We start from the raw sequence: 22,567 nt of genomic DNA on the forward strand, positions 1-22,567 counted from the left end.
GCTCCAATCAGTTCAGTTCAGTTCAACTCCAATCAGTTCAGTTCAGTTCAGTTTAGCTTAATTCAGTAAATGTGAACAGACCCTAAGGTAGTGAAAAAAGGTTAAAGAGGTTTGTAAAACATAAAATAAAGTGAATATTTTTCGTATCTTAAGAGGTTAGCTGCATTATAAAATGACAAAACAAAATATATTAAGAACATTATGAAAAGAAGTAGTCCATATATGATTGGATAATTGGATTGGAATAAAATACACCTTACATTTTTCACAATTTCTATGAAAAGCTTTTAATGTACTACCAAAACTTTTTTGAGTGCACGATACGTTAAGATGCTCATTAATTTTTTCCATGGACTAAGATCGTAACTTGAATTTAATTGAATCGAAGTGAACTGAATTATAGAGAGGAGATTGAGTACTAGACTAGTGAGTCACTGAGTGGCTGGCCTACTCATATAACACTCAAAAGTCACAAGTTCTTATCTATTGACCATATATTCCATGACCAGATTGAAGTCTGCTCACACCTAACTTACATTATTGTCCTTCAAACTTTCCAAGTTAGAATATAGAGAATGATTGAACTCCACTGCTGTATGCTTGTCATCAGATTCACTACAATTTACCGTCTTAGAGGGTGTGTGTGAACAGGATTCCTAGTTGCGGCAGTTTAAAAAGAAAATTAAAGGCTAAAGTAGACCATCTAAAATTCTAACTTAAGTCATAATGTGAGCAGACCTAAAAGCATTTATTAAAGACTTTAGAATTTAGCTCAGACTGTTCTACGGAGAACAAAAGGATGACAATGACAGAAAATGGCGCCTTTCGGCATAAAATTCTCCAATCAAACTTGTAATTTCCATAACACTTTCAGACTTTCATTGAATCACAGGACCACAAAATTGAGCTTGTATTCTTCCTATTGCTCTTCATTCACGGCCACGGCCACGGCCACAGCCACAGCCACGACTCACGAGTATTAACCAGTGTGAATTATCAAACAAACTACTTTTAAAACAATCAATCCACATATCTCCAGTGCATTATGTACACAAGTTAAGACTCTCACAAAATTCTGGGTAATTACAAATCAGACAGAGTGACCAAAACTAAATAATCATTTAGATGAAAGTACTGAATATATCAAGAAGAAGGTGGGATGATAGGGTTATGAGCCTCGATGTCAACATGCCGAATTCCTGGAACAAGCTTCTGGATCTCAGATTCCAGCCTATCTACTTCACTTCCAAGAGCAGTCACAACTTCCTCACCTGCCATTTACAATAATTAAGCTTCTCTAAGTGATGCAATAGTTAAAAATAAATATACCCTTTAAGACATGCATGTTATCCTCTATGACTGCACATGCTCATTTCAGGAAGACAGTCCACAATTACATACCATAGTTCGACATAACCTTGAGCAATTCAGTGTCATCTTCTCCATTTGCAGCATCCCGGAACTGCACACAGTAGGAAGCTCTCAACTAAGTATCAAGGAGTTTTCCCCCACAAAAACAAGGGTAGTAAATACAATTGTTTCACTTCAATTAGCAAACACTGTACACAAACTATGTTACTTTGACTTGGCATTTTTGGTACCACAACTGTGTCATTACAATACAGCAAGGACAAGGGTATGGAATCCATACCCGACAATTGATGTTACAACTGAACAAATCATGTGACTTAAATCCACAAGTAAGACAAACGAAGGGGCCAAGAAGAGAGGCTTTAGGAGAGTGCAATCAACATACAAGAACAGATTTGCCATTCGAGGAGCAACGTAGAGGTCCTAGATTAAAATGGTACATAAATGCGTGGATCTAAAACGTTTTTGAGTTGAGTCCAAGTGTAGTTACTTATTGGGCTTTGGATTTTAGGGCCCTTGATATTCTAATGATTTAAGTTTTATGTTTTGATATTAGATATGGATTATTATTGTTAGAGGCTGTATTCAAGAAGTTAGAATCTCTTATCCTCATTCCAAAACCATACCCATAACTCAAAATTTCAAGTCTTGCCAAGTTAGATATGTACTCATATCCAACACCTATAACCGAGTTTATCAGGTCATGTACAAAAAGTGAACATACTAGGAGAAATAATCTATTAATAATAATAATAATAATAATAATAATAATAATAATAATAATAATAATAATAATAATAATAATAATAAAGTATAAAAATGGATGATAGGCTCATAGAAAATTACCTGTCTAGCCCATGGTTCACGCCCAGCACGATTAATGTAATTTTGCACCAGCACGACACCATTGAAATCTGTTGCATGGACACCTTTCAGGCTTAATTCACTTCGGTACAGCTAAATTTAGTCATCCCCAAGGGGGATTTAAAAGATTAGTCATGTAAATACAATAATTTTAACATAGATCCTTGAGCACATAATTGATAAAGCATCATATGCTTAATAAGAACATTACAGCTCCTCATTTTGTATGCATTGGAGATATTTGCAGCAAGTGCTGGACAAAATATTCGTGGTTATGATAACTGCCTGAACCCATTCGTTGTCCAAAATACATTAAAAACTATATTGGCTGACACCTGACTAGAGTACGTTCATGTGATGAACCACATAGGTAGCAAAATTGACAAGACAACAAAAAATAACTGCCTTTATCCCTCAAAAAAAGAGAAGGAAAGAAAAATAATGAAGTATCCACAGCATGGTATCCACTACCAATCACATATCATGCAGCATAACTGTAAAAATTAAAGAAAGGAAAGTGAAAAGATTTACCAATTTCTGCCTTAAATCTGAAGAACCCAGGTCCAATCACCTCACTTTTGCAGTCATAAATTGCATCTACAACCTTTCAAAGATTAAAAGGAAAACAGTGAGAAAGGAGATGCCGTATATTCATAGTGTAACTGATTAAATTAAGCAGTGATTCAAATGAAAGTGTGGCACCAAAGAAGACATACCGGGTCATTTTTCAAAAACTCCAAGACCTTTTGCATATCCTGGTCATCAATCGCCCTTCCAATCAAAGCATGACGATTTCTTTGGATTAAGAAAATGGCAACCTGCGATTATTCCACAAACAAATACCCATGAATTATGAAGGAAAGAAAAAACTCTAGTATTCATAAGCCACAAGTTGCTACATTAACTACTTCAAAACAATAATTTAATAAGAATATTTGTTATCAGGCAAGTTCTATAGTTTTCTCCTTTCCTCAAATTTTGATTTCGATTCCATTAAACATCATTTAGAGCAGAGTATTACTCCTGCCACAGGCAAGGTTGGAGGTTCTCATGAACACAATATAACCCCTAGTAATAATTGATTTAGAGAGGCTGTTTTCCAAGGACTACACTCCATTCCATCGATTAACTAAAAGTCTAATGTGCAAACATTAGAAAGAAAGAGCTTCCAATTCCAACAATGAAAGACTTCTCCCTAATCTTTTTGGTGCCTCTTGTGGAATTCAATACACTGTGATGACTTAAAGACACTGTTGCAGATGCTCCGTATGAACTTTTTTCTACCACGTTTTTCTTTCCAATACGAGATAGTTTATAGTTGTATGACTTGTATACGAGTATGAGTTGGAGTGTCCTTGACTCATGTCAACCTAAATATGCCAAAAACTACTATGTATAAATAAAATGGTTTTCAAGCTCATAATTTGAGTTTTGCGAGTTGAACAGGAAAGAAATGTTACTGCTTTCTTATTTAACGTTGTAATTAATTTGGTTGGAGATGAATGATAAGACCTTTCAAGATTGAGTATCTGCTCCGGTTCCTATGCGGGAAGTTGTATAAAATATATAGCTTCTCTGTGGCTCAGGCTCGTGGTGCTGTTTCCTACTTAAATTATGTGGTCTACAGACCCACTCTTTCACACTTGCAAATTAAAATCAATTGGCTCTTTCACTTTTCTGTCAGTTGTTGAGTATGGCAGTGCCACATAGGAAAAATTTAGTGTTTTAAGCTTTATTTTTATGCTTTTTTTTTTTTTTTAAATATATTTTTATGCATTTGAAAAGCTTGAATATTTATGTGGTTCACCTAACTACCTAAAGATGTGTAATTACAATATCAGCAACCATCAAAAAGGAATGGAGGTAGTATTACTCCGTAACAAATGTTATTATGTAAAGTATATTTAGATTGGTCTATAGAAAATTTTCAATAGATCAAGTTATAATAATTTTTCATTATTGATAATTAATATTGATTGTTGATCTTGTGCATAGACAAACAAGAAAGCCAAAAGTGGAACAATTAGAAAAACAGAAAGAGCATTATAGGAAGTTTAATGTTGCTCCTAGGGACTACAGCTACATACATAAAAATGATAATAATACCATACCACGCCAGAAGAAACAAAACATCAATAACTTTAAGCATTTTAAGCAAAGCCACATCTAGAATTTTGATGAGAGGTTTTACTCACCATTCCAAGCAAATTACCAACAACTATTGAACCAATGGGGTCATAAATTGGATTCCCAGTGGCATTCACAGCCATTAGGGAAGCGCCTGCAATAGCTAGGCCAGTTACTGCAGCACCATCCTGCAAATACAAAGTTAATGAATAAGGGACACAATGAGGGGTAGATCAGACAACACAGCCCACCACAGAAAGCCCTCCTTTAGGCAATAAAGACAGACAATAGGAATAAATTGCAGTCCCAAATACAAACGAGAAAATAAGTAAGTGAAGCCTATAAAGTGCTTGAAGACATAAAGCATGTACCACTACCATGAGTGAGAGTGAGTGGTTAAGAGTGAGTGGTTAAGAGTGTGTTACAAGTGATTCACATGAGAGCGTGAGCATGAAGAAAAATAAAACTCCAGGGCTTAAGCAGAACAATTAATAGTGTGGTATGTAGGCCAATGCAACCAATTAATTTACGGAAAGCATATTATGATAGCAGATCAGGTACAGTTTCAGCAGACTACAGAGGTAGCAAAAACCCTTTTGAAATCAAATTCCAATATGCTCAATTAAGAATACAGTTTGTCATCAAATAACAGGAAAAAAAGTCAGATAAGATGCAACCCCCCATACAATGAAAAATAAGACAAGAGTCCCATATCTATGAACATAACAAAAGAAAGAATTAATTCTCAAGTCTATATGAGAGAGGGAAGGCAGAAAGAGGGGGGGGGGGGGATATCTCATTTAGTTTCCCAAGCCACGGGCCTTTTCAGCAAATCAAATTTCATCATTCCCCAATTCTATTTGTTAGGTTTTACTCTTAATATTTAATAATACTATCCCCAAGTATTGAGGAAAGTGCCAGAAACCAAAATAAGACACATTCTAAATGTACAATTCATTAAGAACCTAACATCTAGCTAACTTAGAAACCTAGGAAGCATAGATATATGGAGTAATAGATATACATTAAATCCGAAACGTATTACATTTTGACCATAATACATTTAGTGCACATGTATCTAAATATATTTGTCTATAATGCAACAGTAACAAAGACTTACCTCTGTCATGACTGCAACAGAAGTTGGATCATGTCCACGCCAAATGTAGTCTCTAAGCTTCATTCCCTCAGCAGCTGCCCCTTTCCTTACAGCATGTATTGCAACAACCAAAGAAGCACCTGAACAACTGCTGATGTGTTAGAAAAACAAATCAAACAAGCAATCAAGTAATGACCAGATATCTTAATTGAAAATGACTATACCTTCAATAATAAAGGAGCCACCTATAACAAGGGCTGCATATTTAATGTGTTCTGGGGGCTGGAAAGATTATCAAAACAGAATTTAGAGTATTTGTAGACAATTCATCATAATGCAGTGATATTTATTAATAATTTGTAATACCTGTGAATCCCACAAGTGTTGAAATCCATGAATTATTGTTGCACCCGAGCCAAGGCAGAATATGCCAACAGCAGATATCAAGGACCAGACAAATCTCTCCTTTGAGTAACCGTAGCTATGCACACAAAAGCAATGGTACTCATATCAGCCTATCAGGTATGTGCCCATCACCCACTAACACAATTTTTATTTTTCATATTATTCTAAGTTTCTAACACTTTTTTATATATATACAATTAATATTAACACAGCCTATATTAATTATGTCATCTAAGAAAATCCAATGTAAATTAAAATGAAAGCATCAGTGCTTGAACTTTTTTTCATCCCAGTAGCTGGCACTTGTCTATTAAACTGCAAATCAGTGAGTTTCTATGGAATATAATGAAGCACAAAATCAATGGAGTCACTTTCTATGAAAATCTTACGGATGAAGAGCGTCTGGACCACGCCTTGAACTACTCAACCCATATGCAAGAAGCGCCTACAATGTGAAGATGAATTAGTCTCTCTGCATGCAATAATTGAGGGATAGAGTCAATCTCAATGGCAATGCACCAATAATTTCAATAAACATCATTCACGGGAGATTATGGGGGGAAAAAAGAGTAACAGGATTACCTGATTTGCAAAATCCGCAACAGAGTGTATAACTTCAGCCAGCATAACATGGCTAGAAGTCGTCATCCAGACCCCAAATTTGAGAGAAAATACAAGAAAATTGCACCATAATGCAGTTGTGACAGCTCGCTGACTAAAGAAATAACAGAAAGGTTATCAATTATTGAAGACAAGAAGCAACAAAATGAAGACATTCAATAACATATGATGTCAAAGTATCTCCACGTCACAAGATATCATGAGCAATATAGTGAATGAATGCATTTAATATTGTACAAATTGTTAAGCACATCATTAATTATATCTTGTGCCTCACCATAGCCTATTACTTGCAGCACCACTAAGCAGTAAGCACATATGAGCTGATTCCATTATCAACTTTATCGTCCATAGCTAAGGGCATATCTGCACATAGCTAGTATGACACAAAAACCCTACTAGAGCATCAATTTATTCCAAGAACCTAACACAATAGATACGATCAAGGAACCTATCACTCTAATCACCCACATACATGATTAAGTTTGGTACAATTATACACTCTTAGTTTGCATCAAATATCAACCTTTATAGAATCTATTAAAGTAAATCAATGAAAAAATCCAGCTTATAGATAGTGTAACGGTTTTCCAATTAATTGATGGCGAGAAATTAAAAAAATAACCACAATCAAATGGATTAAATATGAAGATACATTATGATTACAATATTACTAGTGAATATAAAAAAAAAGGCTCCAGCTTTTTCTAAAATCATATGTAAATAATAGATTAATAAACCCACTATACTAACACCAAAAACAGATAATATAATCAATAGCTCATGAGCCAATATTACAAATTAATTCAAGAAAAAACATATAAATAAGAAAATTAATAAAATTTTATTATATTACCTGTGTTGATCAGTTACTTCAATCCTTTTAACTTCTTTAGCTCTAGTAAAAAAATCTGCACCCCAATAAAAAGACAAATTGAACAAAATTAACAACAAAACAACCCAATAATTCAAAATTAAACATTAAAATACATTTCAAACAAAAAATTATAGATTGAAAAAGAAAAGAAAAGGGGAAGAAACAATTACTTCGATGAAAAGAAAGGTGATGATGACTAAAATCAATAGGAATTTGGGAAAAGGGGGAAACCCTTTTGGAGGAGGGATTAGACAACAAAAACCCTTGTAAAAATGTGGTAGAAATATTAGTATTAGTAATTCTTCGAAACCCTTGTTCAACACCCGATTTGGCAGGAGTTGACGAAGAATTGGAATCGTCGCAACAACAAAAGATTAGAGAGAGAGAATGCGGCGGAGTTAGCGGCGGTGGTCGGAGGGGTGGGCGAGGGAGGAGAGAGAAAAAGCGCCGCCGCTGCATTTTCTCGATTACAGCTACTGCTACTGTTGCTGCATAATCTTGAGGAAAATGGAGGAGAGAGAAAATGGAGAAGAAGAAGAAGATTGAATGAAGATTGAAAAGTAGAAGTTGGCGGTTAGACTAAGAATCAAGCAAGCATTTCTGAATGAAATGAAGCATTATTCTTACTTCCCTCCAAGGGCTCCAACCTCTGTCACATTACCAACACTTTTGCATTTTGTTATGTGTTTTGGCTTCGAGTTTTAGACCGACATAATCCGTATAGATAGGCAATAGCGATGGGCAATGACGTGAACGAAATTTGATTTAATAATCATGTGTTAATCAATGGTCTTAAAATGTGTTGTTCCATGAAAATATACTATACTCCATAAGTTCATACAATATGTTAGAACTATTCAAAAAAATATATATACAATATGTTAGAACAAAAACTTAATTCGGCAAAATGAAGTATATGTGTTAAGTGCAATAATAATTTTACTAAAGTAAAGTTTGAGCTAGTTAAACCACTAAAAGCTATTGTCGAACACACCTCAATCGATAAAGTTTAACTTAGTTGTTTAAACAAAAAGTTTATAATTTGAGGTGCTTAACATCAATTCAAATTAATGCGAGTTGATGAATCCAATAATAAGGATTGAGGATGATTCAAACTAATTTCGAATCCAATAATAAAAAGTTATACCATTAGTTATGAACAATTTTGTTGATTTTGGGTCTATGCATATCTTTTTTTTTTTTTTTTTTTTTTTTTTTTTTTTTTTTTTTGCAAACTGTACATATCTATTGTTGATGAATAGTTTGTTGATTTTGGTCAAGTCGAGTTTTAAAGTAGATAAAATATTATACTTGGGTTAAAAAGCAAAATCGTTATGTACATTGGATATCTATTCTCGCAGTCTCCTATATAAAGCATGTGAGTACTTAAATGCGTAAATGTGAGGAGGTCCACCTAGAATTAAGCATTATAGTGCATAATTCAGAATCATGGAAGCTCACATCAATCTTCAAAGTAGGTAATAAGGCACATAAGAATATAACATATGACAATGCAAATTGACAATGTCTAAAGATATTTTCGGAAAATTGTAGTTACTTACAAGTTAAAAGTCGTATTTCATTGTACATCTCAGGAGAAAAACTAAAAATTCCTACATTTACTAGATAATTGTATTCCTTTTGGGATAGTTTGGCTAATTATAAGTTGATGATGTCATGATTATGGAATCAATGATATGATAAAAGCAATTAACTATAAAGTAACTAAGGAAGTAACTATAAAATAGTAAGCTAAGTATGTTGTTTAACATAGCAATCAACAAAAGTAGGGTATGGTGCATATATTTATACATGTAAGTAGCTTTATGGAGGTTGAAAGCTTGAAACTGATATATTACCCATGCAAATATGTTATACGTAGATGTCATCCTTGCCTATAAATAAACTCCCCTGCTTCTTTCATTTCTCTTCATCCTTGCATATTATTCCAACCTCTCAAAACAAATCATGTTCACTTCTAACATACTCCTTTGCTTGAGCTTATGCTCCTTTCTAGCCTTGTTTTCTGTCTCCAGTGTTGCTGTCTTGTTGCCGACTTCTCCTTTAACTGTTGGATTCTACTATAACACCTGCCCCTATGCTGAAGCTACGATCAAAGGGGTTGTAAAGTCAGCGATTTCTAAGGATCCTGGACTTGGAGCTGCTTTGATCAGAATGCACTCCCATGATTGTTTTGTGAGGGTATGTTATAATCTTGTGTTTAATTTGCTTTAATTTACAATGGATGTGCTTTTTATTTCAGCAAACACATTTTATGTTAAAGCCAGCATTAACGTAGGCTTGTATTCTGTTCAAGGGATGTGATGCATCCATTTTACTGGACTCGACTCCAGGGCATCCAACAGAGAAGGATCACTTCATCAACAAGCCTAGTGTAAGGGGGTTTGAAGTGATTGATGAAGCCAAGCTTCAACTTGAAGCTCAATGCCCCCAAACGGTCTCTTGCGCCGACATCATAGCTATTGCAGCTAGCGAGAGTGCCTATCAGCTTGGAGGGGTCTCTTATGCAGTGCAATCAGGGCGAAGGGATGGCCAGCATTCTCTTGAAAAGGAGCCCCTTGACAATCTGCCTTCTCCCTTTTCCAATCTAGAGTTGCTGAAAGAAAATTTCCAAAGAAAGGGACTGTCCTTGGAAGATATGGTTGTCCTGTCTGGAGCTCACTCGATTGGGGTTTCACACTGCTCCTCCTTCTCCACACGACTGTTTCCCTCAAACACCAGTGATAACTCAGATGAGCCAGTGATGGATCCGGACTTTGCAAGGGTGCTAAGATCGAGATGCCCAAAACCATCAAACAATGCTTCCTCTGGTGCTGATAACACCACCATCTTTGAAGACATAATGTCCTAAACAAAAGGGCATTGTTCAAGTCAGATGAGATGCTTCTTAGCAGCCATAAAACTGCTAAAATGGTGAACAAGTTCAGTAAGCAGGGTCATCTTTGGGCCGAAAAGTTTGCGAAAGCCATGGTGAAAATGGGATCCATTCAAGTGCTTACTGGTACAGCAGGGGAAATCAGAACAAGTTGTTGGGCAGTTAACTCATTTTAGTTCTATAAACGGCTCTGGTTGCAAATGTTATAACAGTTGTCTTGTGTTGTATAATGCAGATCAAATGTAGACTGTAGGAAGTAAAAGGCAAAACAGAACAGAAGAAGAGTATATTTACATAGTATTTGACAGCTAATCATATACTTTTTTTATAATATGCACATCAAATAAGCTAACAAACACTTGCATAGTTGCATACCAAAATCATAGATTGATAATTTTTGCATAACCTGACTTTTCAATTAGTATTTAGCATAAGGGGTTGTTTGTAAAGATGATAGCTATGATTTAAATTCATCTCTCAGAATTATAATGCATTAATTCCAAACATAGAGGAACTTATTTTATTAAATCATTTACATAGTATTTGACAGCTTATCATATACTTTTTTTTATACTTGTAATATGCACATCTAATAAGCTAACAAACACTTGAATTATAATTTTTGCATAACCTGACTTTTCAATTTGTTTGTAAAGGTGATAACTATGATTTATATTCATCTCTTTGAAGTTTGAATTATAATGCATTAATTCCAAACATAGAGGAACTTATTTTATTAAATCATTTTATCAACAGTACATTTATATAGCTTAGTGTTGGTGTTGGACATCACACCAACAAGTCAGTCCACCACCTTCGTCGGAATTACATTTTCCGGTTGATGGGGATGAGAAGATTTTCTTACAACGCTCATCACAAGTTGCATCATTGATGCATGGACGAGGCTTAGGAACAGGTATATTATGATCAAATAATGATGACACGGTGCAACAACAACTAGTTGTCGAATTTTGACATTGACCTGGGGCAGTAATGGCTAAACTTTCGTCGCATTTTTTGGCACATGGTGCATCATCTACACATCCTTTAGTCCCTTTAAGACACTTCAAAATCTTTCAATGCTTTGGCTTCACCTGCATACGTATCAAGTGGTTACGTTACTTATGAAATTAGCGATATGTTTTGTTATCAAATTAAAGTGCTCCCAAGAATTTCATCAAAAAAAAAAAAAAAAAAAAAATTGTAAAGAGATTAATAAATTACACTCTAAGTCAACAATATCGGCACACTAGTGAAATAAACATAATTAAGGACTTGTTTTAGTTACCGACTTATTTTTTTGGTTTAATTGGTATACATACACGTTTGAGTTCTCAGTTTTGTGGTTACGTTACTCATGAAATTAGCAAGTTATCAACTCTTAGTTTAAATAAAGACCTAAAATAGTGAAAAATTCAATTATATTGATAATAATTTGAAATAGAAGAAGTATTTTTTTTATTGGCCTCAAACTAAATTCAAACATGAACCCTTAATTAACTTGATTTTTTAGGTTCACAAAATCAATAGTAGAATGAAAGAGTGCACAAGAATTGAATATGATGAATATATTAACTAAAATAGATGCAATACCATACGTCCATACCATTGATTGAGACAAATAGGAAGTATATCAGCCCAAAGAGGGTTAATTTGGCTAGCCACGTGAAATTCTTGGAAGTCATTTTTCCAAAGAATTTTGGTGTTGTAATCTTTCAAATTCACTTGTGTAATAATTTTATAGAAATTTACACCAATAAATATATATATATATATAGGTGTAAAGTGTCATAAAATTTTAACAAAATATTTAAATATTCCTCGTATAATAATGAAAGTAAAGCATCTATTTATTTATTTTATTAAAAATCAATAATGGCAGTTTCATACGTATTTTCGTACGTTAGTAGTTAAACAAACATCTAAAACTTTGCTACATGTTTTTTTTTTTTTTGCCCTAAAAAAAAACTCACGAATGGTAGTGTTACACTAATGCGGATGTTATGTTGATGGTGCAATTCTCCATAATTAATACGTAATTCCAATTTCAAAGAACGTAGATAAATTAACATAAATATATAAAATAACAAGATAATAAAGATTTAATACCATGGCTTGAGACAAGTAGAAAGCATATGAGCCCAAAAAGGGTGCTTTTGGCGAGCGCCATGACAACCTTAGAAGCCATTTTCCCAAAGAATTTGATATTCCAGCGTTCTTGTATTATATTAAGAATAAGATTAATTTTTATAGACATTTGCAGTTATATAAAAGGTGAATAATTATTTGAAAATCTCAATCACAATATTACTCACTTTAGGAAACATATTTTTAGCTGATTTATCTGCTTAATTACTTTTAGTTCTAGTATAGAAAGTTAAGATTCATGAATGGAAAATTTTACAATCCATTAATTTTAAATTATCCCTTGATTCATCCAAACTAATACAGTATAAAATATTTATACTTCCTTCTAAAGTTGTAATGCATATCGTATATTTGAATGGAATTTTTTATTTTTTTTAGCTTCAAATAGAAAATTTTAGGAGTATACGTAGGCCAGGTGTCCTATATGGATAGAATCTCCAACATGTTCAATATTTCTATTCTTTTGAATTGTAGCTTAATTTAAGTTTAGTTTAGTATCATAATTCACCCTGCATTATACTCCTCGATCTTAAGGTGTGTCTTAAATTAGAAGAAATAATCTCTTCAAGAAATTCTTTGATATATATATTGATGATTTTGTAAAATCAAATCTTAATTAGCAATAAAATATTACACATAAAATAATATTTGATCTGAACTTTTTATTTTATTTTATTTTTTTATTATTGTTTTTATTTGAATATATTTTTTCTGAATTAAGTAAAAATAAAGTGAACTAAACAATGTCTTGCCTATTACTCCTATATGAAGCAAGACTAACAATTAGGGATGGCAATGGATCTGGACCCGGCTCGGATCCGTGGGTCTTCAAATTTTGGACCCGACGGATCTGGGGCGGATCCGGGCCCCTTGGAAAAAAACGGATCTGGGTCCGGGTCTAACCATTAGACCCGGACCCAGATCCGGTTTACCCGTTTATAATTCCTTTGAAAGAAAATTCCTAAATTTACTAATTAAATGGCCCAACAGCTCAGCCCAGTAGAAAATTAAAACACTCAAATTATAATACTCTCTCTCCATATTCCCTAGTACAGCAGTACCCAAAGTCTCAAACCCTAAATTTCTCTCTCTCCATAATACCCATACCCTCCATTGAAGTCGGCGACTCAAGCAAATCTCCGTTCAGTAAGCACTAAGCATCGAGGAGCTTCTCTGACGAATGCATCCCTTCAATTTCTCTAAATCTAATTTGGGTTTTTGATAATTAAAATTGAAATGATGAATTCAATGTCATTTTTGTTGTTGTTGTTCGATGTCGGTTGTGTTTGACAGCAGAAAGAGACTATGCTAAATTGCTAATCCTCTTGGAGTCTTGGGTATAGGAATATGGTAAAAGGGGAATGAATGGCGGCAATGAAAAGAAAATGGGTGATGGTGAATTGGTTATGTTGTTGGTAGCAATGAGAAATTTGTTGCTAAAGTTTCTACTGACATTTTGTTATTTCAATTTAATTTGTTTTTATTCAATTTAATTATATGTTCTAGAAGTAGTCCAGAACCTTATACAAAATCAAACTTCTAATTTTTTACTAATAATTGCCTATTGTTATTATTTTGTTTTTTTTTTTACTATTATTATATAAGATCCGTTTTGGACCGGGATCCGGTGGACCCATCGGATCTGGATATGGGTCTCCATTTTCTGGACCCGACAGATTTGGGGCGGATCTGGATCTACAGTAGAGAAACGGATCTGGACCCGTTGCCATCTCTACTAACAATAGAATAACTTGAATGTAGACCACAAAAAGTCAATAAGATAAGCGCAGAAAAACTTGGAAGCAATTAGTGAAACGTGTCAAATAGAAGCCGTAAAGTCCATATCCCTAAGTAAAAAAGTCACGTGTCAAATGACAAACAGAATACCTTAAAAACTCATCTCCCAATTAAACTTGCACTAGACAAGAAGCCTCAACTTTAGCTTTTCACAATCTTCCACAACTTCTAGGAGGATAGTCTACAAATTGTAATTTTCTAATACTACTCCGTATTTTGTTATACAAGGATATTTCTTATTCAATTTTTTGGGGTTTTGTGATTAAATTAATGTATTTTCTTATACTAATGTAAATCCTAATCATATTTTTGGACCTTAGTGATCTAGCCAACATTTTATAAAATTTTGGAGTAACGGGTATAGATTGTCATTGTTTGTTTGAATATACAAATTAATAAAACATAAAAAATGATTTTTTAATTATAATTACTTATTAAAAATAAATTAAAAAACAAATAATCTCAACTATTTATTTTTAAAAATTATGGTATAGATGTCCTTGTTTGTTTGAATATACAAATTAAGTGCTTGTTTGGCACTGTTTTTTGTTTTCAGTTTTTTGTTTTTTTGAAAACAAAAAACCAAAAACTGGAAACAAAAAAAGATGTTTTCACTTTTCAATTGTCAGTTTTCAATATTATCATGATTTTAATGGGTTTGTCTAATTTTTGTTTTATTATATGACATATATCATATGAGTTTGAAAACCAAAAAATCAGTTAACAGAAAACCACAACGATGCCAAACGAACCCTAAAAAATATATAAAGTGATTTTTAATTAAAATTACTATTAAAAATAAATCTAAAAACAAATAATCTCAGCTATCTAATTTTAAAAATTATGGTAGTCAAAAATCATAAGACTATGTTAAACGTTTCAAGTTAAATTATTATAGAAGCATATGCGCGTACGTTACATATTGGCAACAACCTTCATTAAACATTTATCTAACAAATGGCGACCCTTAAGCTTTTGTAGAAAACATGCTTAAACTAATACTACAAAGTTACAAAGCTGTGTTATTATATAATTGGACCCAAAAAAAAAAAGAGATTTGTAAGCGATCTTATAAGACTTGGATTGAATTTCAATTGAGATATTCTATAAGCATCCAGAATTTTGTCAAAAAAAAGAGTTATAAAATTGTATTATCACTAAAATTAAGTAATAAAAATGTGATAGTGATATTAGAAAAGGGTCTAAGACATGTGCTTATTAAAGCTTTCGGTGAGAGGTCTTTTTAGAGTCCGACATAATTGATGAAGTAAATAGCGATAGTTTATTATTATTAGATTTTGGTACAATCCCACCCTCTAATATCTTCAACTAATATCCAGGTTCTTGTATGGTTGAGATACTTCAGTCTATATCTTCCTCAAATTTATGATATGTTGTTTATTTTGGGACAAATTTTATAGTATGCCCACGTTACGAATACTATTCCATTGATCTTGACGTAATGATGACCACCTTCTTGAGCCCTTTGGCCCGATGTATGTCAATCACAAATTTGTTGGGGTGTAAGGGTGTAACGCGTAAGCACCAACCTATTCCGGGTTGTTAGAGAACTGGGGTTAGTGGTGTACTGCCTCGATGAAATATACGATGATGAGCTTCAATCTTTGTAACACTAGAGCGTGAGATGGCATGCTAAACCACTCGACGAGTGTCACTTCTTGATTGTATACTATCTCCGTTTCTTATTATGTGCAATAGAGGAATATTTTATGTCTCACAAATAATACTCCTTTGTTGCACATAATAAGAAACGGAGGTAGTATTTTGATTACATACCTCATACCTGGTATGTGTCCTGGTCTTTGTGTTGATAAATTTAAAACAAAAGAAAAATCAGGAAGCCTGCTGCATTTTATGAGTATACTGAGTTGCAGTCACCTTTTTTTTTTGAAAAAATAAAAATAAAAAAAAAATTGGCAAAACTGAAATCTTGCCTTGTTGCTTCTCTGACAATTATTGTTGTTATCTGATATGAATGTTCTAAGCTAGCCCTTTTTAATGTGCTTGGCCCTAACATTTTGCAAGATATGCTACAAGATCAACACTCTCTGAGCCTCTAAAAAGAGTTCTCTCCTTGGGCGATAATACGTTATTCGAATAGTTCCTAATTCATTATCTGCTGCAATACAATAGATGAGTAAGACACTCATGTAGTTAAACAGTTCATTACCAGACCCTAAACTTGATTGGAGATGGACAGTATTGTGTGAAGATCAGAATTGAACCAAGTTTAAAGAAAGCAAATTAATGAGTTCAGATAACAGACATTGCTAAAAGCCTAAAACCAAGAGTAATGGGTAATACAACAGAGTATAAGAATTCTTTCTATTCTTGCAAGACCAATCAGATTTCTGAAGATAGTGTGTGAAGCAACTGTTTTTTACTTTGGCCGAAAGCTGCTTTAAAAAGAAATGTAAAAACAAACACGATTGTTGATCCTTTGCCAAGAACTTTTACTAAATAAAATACTGTTGTCCATACTCTAGACTTCGACTTCCCATTCATAGAAAGGCCAGAGACTCGTGGAGCTGGAGATACAGCATGTCAAGAGTACTATGCGAAATGACTGAAATCTAATATAAAAAGGCTCAAGGCGCACCATGGCCATAGAGAGATTTCCCTGTACCTTATGTGCGGACTTATTGATGTGAGTTGCACTTGATAACAAGTGAAAAGAATGCTGTAAAAATTAGTTGGGCTTATTGAAGTGAAGTGCACTTGATAACTATAAAGTCAAGGAAAATATTTCTGGGCTCTTAAAGTTATGTAGAAATGAGAGCATGTGTAATTGATACCCTGAATTAAATTATTCAATTGCAAATACAATCACTCCTCTGCAGGAATGGTTAATTGATACCCTGAATTAAATTATCCAAAATCGAATGAGGACAAATGGAAAGGAAACTAATTCAAGGCAACCTCCCAATACTGTAGTCTGTGGGTCACTTGGCTCCAAATGAAATTTTCTTCAGGCAAGAGATGGTGTACATAATTGTCAGAGACAGAGTCAAGACCTACTGAGGAGTGGAATTCTGTCAATGAGTAAGCCATGGTTATGTTACAACGAAGGCGAGAGATTCTAATCAGTCTTTTTCGAGCAGGTTGAAGGACGTCGATCCACTCTTTGTGGCATCAGAAGATGCATCAATGAAACAGAGTAAGGTAGAATCTCATTCCAGATTGGAATCCCAGTTTGTGGCCACTTTGCCTCAGACTGTGACGCACTGGCTATCCTCAATTTGATCATGGAACTGAATTAGCAGATACAGATGGGTTAGCAGTAAGGCCAGCAATTTATCAGATTGCAAAGGAGTGGTCCAAGCAACAAAGAATAAGAATTATTTCCAACTTGAATATTGAGAATTTATCATAGCATATCTTAGTGGTAACGCTAGGAAATAATGGTAATTTAATTGACGACTGTCAAAATAAATGTCAGACAGTATACTTGGTATTCAGTAACCATTTCCTAACAGAAAGAGTTTCAGGAAACATACTGGAGAAAGAGTTTCAGGAACCATACTTGATTAGTCAATCTCATTGTATCCCCCCTTAGATGATCATGTTAGTACTTAGTAGTCCCCATATTTCTTGGATGTTTTCTGTTTTTACTAACTCTGCAAAGAGGTCTAAGTCTGTTTGTAGTTTTAATTCTTGTGTCGAGTCTGTTGGGAGCTAAAAGGTTTCAGGAAGCGAAGCAATCTCCTGAAGAACCAAATCTGATATAGCATTCCTAAAAAAATAAGCAGCTTAACAACAGCAGGACATAAAACTTCGATGCAAATGCTCTGGCATACCAAATTCGTCATTATAGGCAAATCCTCCATAAAAATTTTCTCACGAATTCAGTCCAAATTAGCTAATACTACTATTAAAGTATTAATGCAAACCTAGCCTCATAACATACTGCAGAAGGAGCTGAACTAATTTAATCGATTCAAGATATCCACTCTTGTCCATTCCCATTCGGCCATTTCAACCACAGTTTATACAACCAGCAAGATAATCAACAAGTCCAAAGACTCCAATCGCACTCAGAAACATCATCAATTAATCCAAAGACTCCGAATGCATTCGCATCCCAAACTTTTCCAGCACACAGCCACACAAATCAAGAAATAGTCTCTAATCCCCATTCACAAGAGGGACTATATACTTGTATATAGACATAAAGCTGAATCAAATTCAGCAATACTACATTTCTCCTTTTCCAAATTCTTTCTTCTCCTCTAAAAAGCAATGTAATCAAAATCGAAAGAGTCCCATCTTAGCTTAAACATAATACTACCTCCATTTCATATTATTTGCAACGATTTGACATAAATTAGAGAGAAAAAATGTCCGATCGTTACAAATAATATGTAACGGAGGTAGTAATAATCAAAACAAACCCCAAATTTACACATACTGCAATATACTATCAAGCAAAACCAACAAATTTAAACATCAATATAAGATTAAGCAAAATCAATCCAATTTATGAGTAAATCAAGCTCCAATCAACATTTATAGATTAATAATACTGTATTATATGCACCAATGACAAAACAGTGCAAAATCTTCCATGATCAAATTCAACAACAATAACAACAAAATTTTCGAACAACATATCAAAAATTAATGTAAATAAAAATTAAAAATAAGTAAAAATTAGCTCAAGCGACGCTGATTGGCTGCGATTTAGGAGGCTGAAAATTGGAGTTATTCTTATTAGCAGCAAAATCTTCGAGATTATAAATAACAGTGATGTAAAGAGAACAACTTGGGCAACGAGCAATTTCTTCACCAAGACGAAGGTCATCCTTTGTGATTTGGAAAAGATCGCCGCATGGACATGGGTAAGTGTAGGACTGAAGTTCTTCATTCCAGTCCATGTCTTCAATCTCTACATCATCGTACGACATCCTTTTTTAATTTTTTTCTCTCTTCTTAGATGAATTGAAGTTGTATTAGATTGAGGGGTTTAGGTGATTTGTTTGATTTTAGAATTTCCCCAATTTGATTGAGTTTGCGTGGAGTTGCAGAATTAGGGTTCTTGGGAGGAAGGTTTTGGGGTTTTATTTGGAGGGTGATGAGGAAGTTGGCGGCTGGAGTCAGTTTATATATTTCTTTTTTTGGTATTCAACTTAGATTTAAAAGAAACAAACTCTCTATTCAATGATTTATGTTTTTTCAAACTTTATTTTATAAAATTAATTTTATTATTTTAAAAATATATGTAATGACATGAAAATCGTATATAATGATCTAAAATCTTCGAGTTAGAAAGATTTGTTTATTTTTTTTGCTTACTTCGAGTTAGAAAGATTATTTTTAAAATAGTTTTTTTTTTTTTTTCTTTTCTGTGTTGTTGTTCATATGTGAAATTAAGTAAAATAAACACAATACAGGCAATAAAATAGACATGGATCGAAAATGATCCTTTAAAAACCCTTGTAAAAATCTCATGAAACTATGAGAGTACAAGAACAACTGTATAGTTTATGGAAGGTTTGCTTGGTTTATGTAAAGGTGGGTTGGTTAGTTTTTTAGATGCCCAAAGAAATGCCCAGGTCAACCCCTCTTTTTATAGTGCTGAATATAGTAGTCGAAAGAAATAGCTAGAAGATTGTAAAACTTCTTTCATCATCCTTGACTAAAAATTTCATGAGTCATTACTTCCAAATTTCCAATATCAAGTGATATATAGAATGTTTAAGAAGCTAGTATAATATAACCTTAATGTGTAAATAAATCTAGAGAAATAAAGTGCAAGCCCTAACTTTCTTGATTTGAAAATTTCTAAAGCACAAATAAATCACCAATATATTGGGCCAAGGAAATTTGGGCCACACATTCAACAGATACATATCTTAAAAGTTAAAACTATGAGAAAACAAACATTAAGGAACATAAAAAGTTTTAATGTAGCAATAAGAAATGAGAAACTGAGGGAGATAGGGATCCAATAGTTAGCCACAAATTCTGTAGTTTGGTTACTGAATTCTTATATGTCAAGATTCAAGAATGGTCATGTGAGCTAAAAAGATCTTCAACCAACAATTATTAAAATGTCACCTGACATCTTAATTGATCAATATTTCCGCATGCAATGGTGACACACAACAATAATAATAATAATAATAATAATAATAATAATAATAATAATAATAATAATAATAATAATAATAATAAGAGAGGATGAGTTCTTTTATATTAAAAAATAAAAATCACTAGCCTTAAGTGTCGGTTCTGTTTAGCTCAATTTCAGTTCAGTTCAGTTCAGCACCAATCAGTTCAGTTTAGTTCAATTCAGTTCACTTTATAATTTCATTCTCTTATAAAGAATTCATTTCAGCTCTATTCAGTTCAGTTTAGTTCAGTTCAATTCAATTCAGTTTAGTTCTGCTCCAATCAGTTCAGTTTAGCTAAGTTGTTTTCAATAAATTGGTATAGGCCTAAGTGCAAAATGTCTTACCACTGGTGGATTATCGATCTCCTAGAGTCTAAGAAATTAAGAGGAACTTGACTTTGAAAAATTGAATCAAAATCTTCACCAACAAAGTGAATCTAATTAATATAAATCTACCTAACATACAACCACCAATTACACATTACACAATCATACACCAAAAAATTGTAGACAAATTAATAATTACTACTGTACAAGATAGGTAACATAGGTTAACTATGAATCCATATATCTTAATGAATTTGGTACCATAAATTTCAAGTTTTGAGTGTTCAATATTAGTCACAATTTTAATTTAACACTCAGTGATGATCCCAAGTCCCAACTGCCATTTTAAACGGTGCAAACTATGGAGTATAACATTTGTTTTATTTTTCTAAGGTCAATTTTAGGAAAAATTATTAGTAGGGTTGGAGATTTTAAAATATCATTGACATTACCATAAGATTAACATGGACACGTGGACAATGGACATTATCATAACATAAGATTATCATTACATTACTAACAAATGTTTTTCTTTCCACCACAAACAAATTTTATTGTAGGGTGAAAAGGGGATATATTCCGTATAATAGATGACAATGGGGGTTAGTTGGGAGGTATATTTTTTAAGTTCTAAAGTACTACTTGTATGTAGTAGTAAGTCAAGGAGAAACATAGTCTTTTACTCTTTCAAGTCTACTAAATATTAATTGGGTAATTTACTAGCTGGTAAACTTTGTCCTTCATAGACTGCCAGACATTCTCATAACGTTACTAGCTAGTTTAACTCCAAGACAATCATTTTTCAACTTTTAGGATGGAGTGATTGGAGTCCTAGAGATTAGAGGTAGGGGTGTTCAAAAAAACCCGACCCGATTGACCCGACCCGATGTCCCGATGACCCGCAATAATTAAGTCGGGTAGTTTGAGAAAATTTTTCATTTTTTCAAGTCGGGTACCCGATCCGCTAAAAATATAAATATTCGGGCCAGGTCGTGGGCCGACTTAACCAAAAAAAAACTTAAAATGTTCTTTATTATTCTTATCTAGGTATCTTACATCTTTTTATGTCATATAAATCTTTCATCTTTTTATTTCTTATAAAATCTTAGGAATATATTTTTTGGTTCAAAAAATGGTATTTACCTAAATAAATTACGATCATATTTGACAACAATATATATATACACTAAAATAAATTGAAGTAGGAAGTTGTTAAATTTATTTGGCCATTATGTAATCATTTAAATAAAAGAATATTACTATGTATTTACTATGTAATCTTTTTACAACTAGGATCTATTCTTTTCATCATATATTTAGAGTACTCACGCACATTAAAATTTTTACACATAATATTTTACCCATAAATATATAACTAACTTATATCCTACTTATTTTAGTCAAGATTATATTACATTTTAGTAAAAGATATTATTAATTGTATATTAAAGATTTTATCCTATTCATTTTAGGTATATTGGCTACAATTTATTGTAATGAATAACAAATTAATGTAAAGTATTTCACTATTATGCCACTAAGCTAACCTTTGTTGATTTTGTGAGATTTTATACTTAGGGTATATTCATATTTACTTATTTTCAGTTCAGTTCAGCTCCAATCAGTTCAGTTCAGTTTTATGCATTTTAATTTTTCAGTTCAGTTCAGTTCAGTTTAGTTCAGCTCCAATCAGTTCAGTTCAGCTCAGTTCATTTCAGCTCCAATCAGTTCAGTTCAGTTCAGCTCAGTAAATATGAACAGCCCCTTAAAGCTTTTAAAACCTTGCAATTGCACGGGTACTATACTAGTTTATTTACCTAAATCAAAATGTGCAGATTTTCACATCAATCTTCAAAGTAGGTGGTAATGCATAAAATAATATAAGATATGACACATTGATAA

At 33.1% G+C, this 22,567-nt stretch overlaps 2 protein-coding genes and 1 pseudogene across 2 annotated transcripts; 1 reads left to right on the top strand and 2 right to left on the bottom strand.

Annotated features, from left to right (window-relative positions):
* Positions 1-836: 836 nt before the first annotated feature.
* On the bottom strand, positions 837-8,061 carry LOC110726732 (metal tolerance protein C4-like). The gene is made up of 13 exons (XM_021906219.1): positions 7,535-8,061; positions 7,344-7,398; positions 6,449-6,581; positions 6,256-6,311; positions 5,828-5,942; positions 5,686-5,743; positions 5,483-5,601; positions 4,431-4,550; positions 2,952-3,053; positions 2,767-2,839; positions 2,218-2,285; positions 1,402-1,462; positions 837-1,271 (listed from the first exon to the last, which is right to left on the bottom strand). Exons 1-13 carry the CDS (start codon positions 7,821-7,823, stop codon positions 1,144-1,146), a joined length of 1,377 nt encoding a protein of 458 aa, XP_021761911.1. The 5' UTR covers positions 7,824-8,061; the 3' UTR covers positions 837-1,143.
* Positions 8,062-9,298: 1,237 nt separating this feature from the next.
* LOC110726611 lies at positions 9,299-10,788 on the top strand (annotated as a pseudogene).
* Positions 10,789-18,683: 7,895 nt separating this feature from the next.
* Positions 18,684-19,434, bottom strand: LOC110726733 (diphthamide biosynthesis protein 3-like). Its single transcript, XM_021906220.1, has one exon. The coding sequence runs from the start codon at positions 19,128-19,130 to the stop codon at positions 18,882-18,884; it is 249 nt and encodes an 82-aa protein (XP_021761912.1). The 5' UTR covers positions 19,131-19,434; the 3' UTR covers positions 18,684-18,881.
* Between the last annotated feature and the right edge of the window lie 3,133 nt (positions 19,435-22,567).

The sequence above is a fragment of the Chenopodium quinoa genome, unplaced genomic scaffold, assembly GCF_001683475.1.
Source record: "Chenopodium quinoa cultivar QQ74 unplaced genomic scaffold, ASM168347v1, whole genome shotgun sequence".
Lineage (NCBI taxonomy): Eukaryota > Viridiplantae > Streptophyta > Magnoliopsida > Caryophyllales > Amaranthaceae > Chenopodium > Chenopodium quinoa.

Bases quoted from the DNA above. Each gene is read 5' to 3' on its own strand.
- LOC110726732 (XM_021906219.1), bottom strand. From the start codon at position 7,823: ATGCAGCGGCGGCGCTTTTTCTCTCTCCTCCCTCGCCCACCCCTCCGA. The intron at 7,399-7,534 runs GTAATTGTTTCT...ATTGGGGTGCAG, and splicing joins TCACCTTTCTTTTCATCGAA to ATTTTTTTACTAGAGCTAAA. The intron at 3,054-4,430 runs GTGAGTAAAACC...GAATAATCGCAG, and splicing joins TTGGTAATTTGCTTGGAATG to GTTGCCATTTTCTTAATCCA.
- LOC110726733 (XM_021906220.1), bottom strand. From the start codon at position 19,130: ATGTCGTACGATGATGTAGAGATTGAAGACATGGACTGGAATGAAGAA.